Source organism: Astatotilapia calliptera, chromosome 9, assembly GCF_900246225.1.
Source record: "Astatotilapia calliptera chromosome 9, fAstCal1.2, whole genome shotgun sequence".
Classification (NCBI taxonomy): domain Eukaryota; kingdom Metazoa; phylum Chordata; class Actinopteri; order Cichliformes; family Cichlidae; genus Astatotilapia; species Astatotilapia calliptera.
The window spans coordinates 4,424,740-4,430,739 of record NC_039310.1 but is presented as its reverse complement, the minus strand read 5'-3'; the positions used below and the strand labels follow the sequence as shown (position 1 = coordinate 4,430,739).

General features: G+C 43.0%; 1 protein-coding gene across 1 annotated transcript in view; it reads right to left on the bottom strand.

Moving 5' to 3' along the window:
• Nucleotides 1-1,791: 1,791 nt before the first annotated feature.
• Nucleotides 1,792-6,000, bottom strand: part of LOC113029742 (NLR family CARD domain-containing protein 3-like) — a 97,783-nt gene continuing 93,574 nt past the window's right edge. Inside the window, exons 10-11 of the mRNA XM_026180733.1 lie at nucleotides 4,347-4,352; nucleotides 1,792-3,455 (exon numbers count right to left, since the gene is read on the bottom strand). Of these exons, the coding sequence (XP_026036518.1) occupies nucleotides 2,290-3,455; nucleotides 4,347-4,352 (1,172 nt within the window). The 3' untranslated portion in view covers nucleotides 1,792-2,289. The remainder of the gene's footprint in view (nucleotides 3,456-4,346; nucleotides 4,353-6,000) is intronic.

Sequence of the window (6,000 nt, the reverse complement as noted above, 5' to 3'; positions counted from 1 at the left end):
TTTGCACTTGTTTCATGTTTATTCACCTGTTCACATTTCCTGCTGTCATGTTTGCTTCCTGTGTGTTATTAGTTCAGTTCAGCTGTGTGTCCCTGATCATCATCATCAGCCAGAGTGTTTAAACCCTCAGTGTCTCTCTGCTCAGCGTCATTGTTGATGTTAATGTGCTCGACTCTGCACGTGTGTTCGCTTCAGTCCTTTCAGCTCAGCCAGTCATCCTGTGTTCCTGATGATAAACAGCAGCCTTCACCTCCCTGTGAGTCCTTTCCTCACCCACACAGCAACCACTGACATGATGGGACCACCTGCTGTGGGAACTGGTCCCAGTTGGGCTTGCAAAGCGGCAGCTCTGCTTGGAAGTGTTTCCAGAAGCTGGAGGCCAAAAGGAGCTGATTCAAAGCTGCACAGACCCCATTTTGTTATAACTGCCACATGTCCCCACATCACATGCAGCCAATCATAAAGTTACTCAAAATACAAGGATTTTACATTTAGTTAAACTGAGTCATTAGGATAAGATCCTTTTCAAAACAGCCAAATGAACCTGCCATAGAAACAGGCTGTCTGACTGTGTCAGCTGAGTTATTAGTTACAACTCACCCAGCTGTTTCATTGGCTGTGCTCTTACATGTGACCTTGGCTACATTTTTGCTGAGTCAGATTTTCTCTAAGATTTCTCCACCCTGAGGTCAGAGGTCAGCACAAACCACCAGCATCACTCAGTCTGCAAGTGTCACATTAGTCGACTGGCAGTGACGGTTGTGCCGATGCAGTGGATTTACCACATGTGAGCTTCCTGCAGTGTTTTGGATTATCAGGAAGTCTTGTGCAGAGCTGCAGAGGCAGTGTATTAAGAACAGGATGCAGATGTGCAGACAGGAAAAGCGGAACTAGGCAGACCAGAGCAGCAACACACACACATACACATTAAGTAAGGGCAGAGATAAAGAAGTTGTTTTGACCGAAACTGTATGACGTGTAAGCTGAACAGAGTACCAAAATAACAGGAGGAGTGGGGGCTCTATGAGGAACGCTGAAGTTATAAATGTAACAGATCCAAGTGTGGCAGGATGAATGTTATGTCTCGGTTCAACCCACTTCCGGCCTGGCCCATTAGGGGGCGCTAGTATAAATAGTGGCCATTTGACCATTCCTGGATCGCTTACCTGTGATCTCCTTTTTGGTCACCTGACTTCCCTTGGTGTTGCAGAGATCATCTGCGGGTTACCCTTCTGAAGCCTCCATCGCAGCTGCTAGGTGTTTACTCATTGTAGTGTGTACATTACCTTACTTGGTGGTAAACAGATGTTGTTTTTAGGTCGTAGCTGTAGAAGCCTCCTATGACCCACTCTGCTCATGATTCATGACGCTGTTTACTCAGAAGTGTGGGCCTTAGTTTTACACAACGCTACGCTAACTGAAGTGCTGCTGCTTTGCTTTTACCGTCTGTTCCTGTTGCAAGGTTTCTTTTCCTGCTGCTGCCAGCCTCCTAAAGTGGACGTCGGCGTGGACAGCGGCCGTATGCATGCTGGCTACGGGAGTCAGTTTAACAAATGCAATAGTTATCAGCTTCTTCTAATTCAGGAGAATAATGCAAACTAAAACTACATAATAATTCACAATCTTTAATTAGGGGCATAACATGGCATAAAATAATATTATAATCCCACACTTGAAAAGGGGGATTTAGACACAGACATAGTGAAACACTGAGGACAAGACAGACCATGTAATATACTACCAACAGACTCATAACTAAGAATACATAGAATAACCTAAACTAGACTGAAAGGCAACCTGTTAATAATACTAAAATTTAACATCCTTTAAATATACCTAAGAAATCACAAATACAACAATAAACGCTTAATGCTGGGTCACATGACCCAGGATGGTGACAAACATCTGGAGCCACATGTTGTATTTGGTACAGATTTGATGTCAGATGCATAAAACTGCTCTTCTTGACACAAACACTGAGGCACTGTCACTTCTCCTTAACATGAAAACATTATGAAGCTCTCTCTGAGTAGAGATGTCAGTGCTGATCAGTAATGAAGAAATAATTGGTGTTTATTAATAGTAGTGTGCCATCTGTTAGAAAGAACAAACAAACATGTGGTGTGCATCTGAACATGTAGCATAGAGAGTATCGGGGGAAAGCATCTACACTGCTGCCTGATGCTTCTTTACTTGTTTGACAGCAGGGGAAGGATCTCCCAATGTTTCTGACAGCTGATGGAGTTTGCTGAAGCTCGTACTAACATGTGCTTTGGCTCCTTCGTCCACTCATCTTCTCATCTCCTCCAGTTTCTGGACCTTCTCTGTGTCTCCTTTCTGCTTCATCTTCTCAATCAGGAAGTCCAAGTGGACCATAGTGGATGCTGAATCCGCTTTCAGAGCGATCTGCTCCAGTCTGACAGCATGCTGGTAGGACTCGTCCAGGAACCGCGACTTCTCGGCTGTCAGCTGTTTCATTTCATTTTCAAGATATTCTGAAAGACTCAATATTTTCTTAATGTCCATTTTATTTCCTGCCTGTTTCAGGGCTTCTTTCATGTTTCTAGTTTCTCTCTGTTTCACTTCAGCCAGCTTGATTCTCTCTTTCAGGTTTTGGATGGAGGCTTTCAGTCTTATCCGTTCATTTAACACTTCAACTGTTGTCATCAGTTTTTGAGGACTAGATTTTTCTAAGAAGTCTGTGAACTGATCCATGTTTTTCTGTGTGAGTTCCCATGTATTTTTTGAAATTGTGTTTTCCTCCATTCGCTCTTCATGCTGGCAGTTATCAAACAGGAAGTAAACTGGCTGATTCTTCCCTTTTTTGGCACATTTAATATTCCAATCTTCAAGAGCTTGAAGAGGATTTTTAGGTCTGCTTGCTTCTGAGTGTGTGATCAGAGCTATGATGTTTTTCTCCAAGTTCTTTCCAAACAGAGACATCACTGAATCAAGGACGTTCTTCAGTCGATCATCCAGTCGATTTTCACTCGCCTTCATGACCAAACCCACTGCACTAATTTCATGGACTCCGTCCTCTGATTGAAACAGGTCCAACAATCTGTGACTGATGATGTCATCATGTTCGATCCCTCTGGTGTCTCTATAACCAGGAGTATCGATGATGGTCAGAGAGTAGGGCAGAGTTTCATCTTCAAAACCAAAGATCTCGTACACCATCACATCTGATGTCTGACTTCTTCTCTCCTCCTCTGTGATCATAAACCAGACTCCATCCTCCCACTTCACTCCCATGGTGTAGTTGAGCAGAGCATTGATCAGTGTGGATTTTCCTGCTCCTGTTTCTCCCACCAGTAAGATGGTTCTGTTTGTCTCATCTGGATTTTTTTCTCCAACAGTGATTCTTGTCAGAGATCCGAACTTCTGTTTCTGTGGTCTCAGCTGGTAGACAGCAGGAGGTCCTGAACTGATGAGAAAACTTTTTGAGATGATGTCTTCATGTGGTGATGAGGTCAAACTGATCCTGCACAGTAAAGAACATTTCATTTTATTTCTGTATTTATAAAGCACATTTAATAACAACAGGAAGCTGACCAAAGTGCTGTACAAAATAACAATTAAACAATGACATTGACAACAACAGGTAAGGAAATTCAAAGAAAATTAGGATAAAAGAATTGGTAACTCTCAAACAGTTTCGAAAGCCGGAGTAAAAAAACATGTTTTAAGATGCGATTTAAAAAGAGTAACAGTTGGGGCATTTCTAATGTGGAGAGGAAGATCATTCCACATGTTCGGTGCCACAACCGCAAGTGCCCGATTTCCTCTATGAACCATCCTAGACTTATGTGAGGTAAGGAGCAGGTGATCGCTTGATCGAAGGGCTCTAGAGGGCGTATTATGCTGCAATAGGTCAGAGAAATAGTCCGGTGCCTGGCCATTTAGCACTTTATAAGTCAAAAGTAAGATTATGAATTTAATTCTAAAACGCACTGGAAGCCAATGAAGAGAAGCAAGCGCCAGAGTAATATGTTGGTGTTTCTTCACACGAGTCAAAAGGCGAGCTGCAGCACTCTGTACAAGTTGGAAACAGAAGTCTTCAGTACACATGTAAACATTTCGAACAGGTTACTGTTTAACATCGAAAAGTGAGCCGAACCTTTCCTGCTCAGCATCAAAATTACATAAAATTAAAACTTTTTTTCTTTTTTCCACCTAGATTGTTTTTTTTCTGTCTGCTCTCCCAAAGCACTAGTTGTCACACTGCAACTCTTTATTAGACTGGGGAGGCTGACTGTACACTGTCCACTAAACAGAAGCAAGCTCTAATTTTTATTTCTTCACTTGTAATTCACACGCTGAACAAATATAATTGTTTCTTCAACCTTTGACTGGGTTGACATGACAGTCATGTGGTTGCCCGGGGAGCAGTGTGTAGGGATGGTACCTTGCTCAGGGGTACCTCGGGGTAAATTATGATCGTGTTCTTATTTCTGGTGATTTTAACATTCACATATGTTGTGAGGCGGACCTTTTAAGGTAGATGCACATAATCAGCATCAGGTGTGTTGTTCAGGGTAGGAAGGCAAACAGTTTGTGACCGCTGCACTGTTACCGTAAAGTTGTGTTAGAATAAAGACTAAAAGGACAAGATAAGTACACCGTGGAGTTATTGGACTGTTTTTTGAATTGCATGCATACCAGTGACATCTCGCCAACACCCCATTAATGGACACCTCAGTGGCTTCAAGCTTAGCCTCTACACCACAGGTGTTGAACTCCAGGCCTCGAGGGCCGGTGTCCTGCAGGTTTTAGATGTGTCCTTGATCCAACACAGCTGATTTAAATGGCTAAATGACCTCCTCAACGTGCCTTGCAGTTCTCCAGAAGACTGGTAATGAACTAATCATTTGATTCAGGTGTGTTGACCCAGGATGTTATCCAAAACCTGCAGGACACCGGCCCTCGAGGCCTGGAGTTTGACACCCCTGCTCTACACAGTGATTAATCCTTGCTCTGATGCTTCGAGGGAGGCCTCCCCTGCTCTCTGCGAAAAATTTCAAAATCATTTTATAGATAAAATCTCAGTGTTAAGGGCCCCTCATTTTCCAGCAGTAAATCAAGTCCCAGTTTCCGAATGTTCAGTGGCTTTTCAACAGTTTGAACCTGTGTCATTCTGGACTTTAAAGGAAATAATTAATAACCTGAGAAGCTCAAATTCTTTGCATGACATTATTACCTCTCGTATCATTAAGGATGCTTTGAATACAATTGGGTCCTGGATCTTACTTTTAATGAACTGGCAGTGTTCTGACTGTCTTTAATGCAGTGGTGCAACCTGTTATCAAGAAAGTGTACTTTATTGATCCCCATGGGGAAATTCCTCTCTGCATTTTAACCCATTCACTCAGTGCAGCAGTGGGCAGCCATTGGGCGCCCGGGGAGCAGTGTGTAGGGACGGTACCTTGCTCAGGGGTACCTCAGGGTAGCTGTTCAGGGGAATTGAACCCCCGACCTTCTGATCATGGGGCCACCACTATACCTACTGAGCTATCCCTGCCCCAAGAAAAGCAGCCTTGATCATAATGTTCTAACAAATTACAAGCCAATTTCTAAACTACCTTTTATGTCAAAAATTTTAGAGAAAGTAGTGCTTCAACAACTACAGACCCATTCCGAGATAAACGGTATCAGTGATAAATTCCAGTCCAGATTTAAACTGCATCACAGTACTGAAACTGCCCTACTAAGAGTTTTCAATGACCTTCTTCTAATCGCGGACTCTGGGCGCTCTGCGGTCTTAGATCTGTCTTCAGCCTTTGATATGGTTGACCATGAGATTCTTTTGGCAAGGTTAGAACATGTAGTTGGCCTTGGAGGAAATGTTCTTTCATGGTTTAAATCATATTTTTCTGAGAGGTCATTCTCTGTCACGATGGGAAAATATTCCTCTTGTTTTGCCCCTTTTGGCTGTGGTGTGCCTCCCTGTACATGTTGCCCTTGGGCTCCATTTTTGAAAAACATAATGTCTCATTTCAT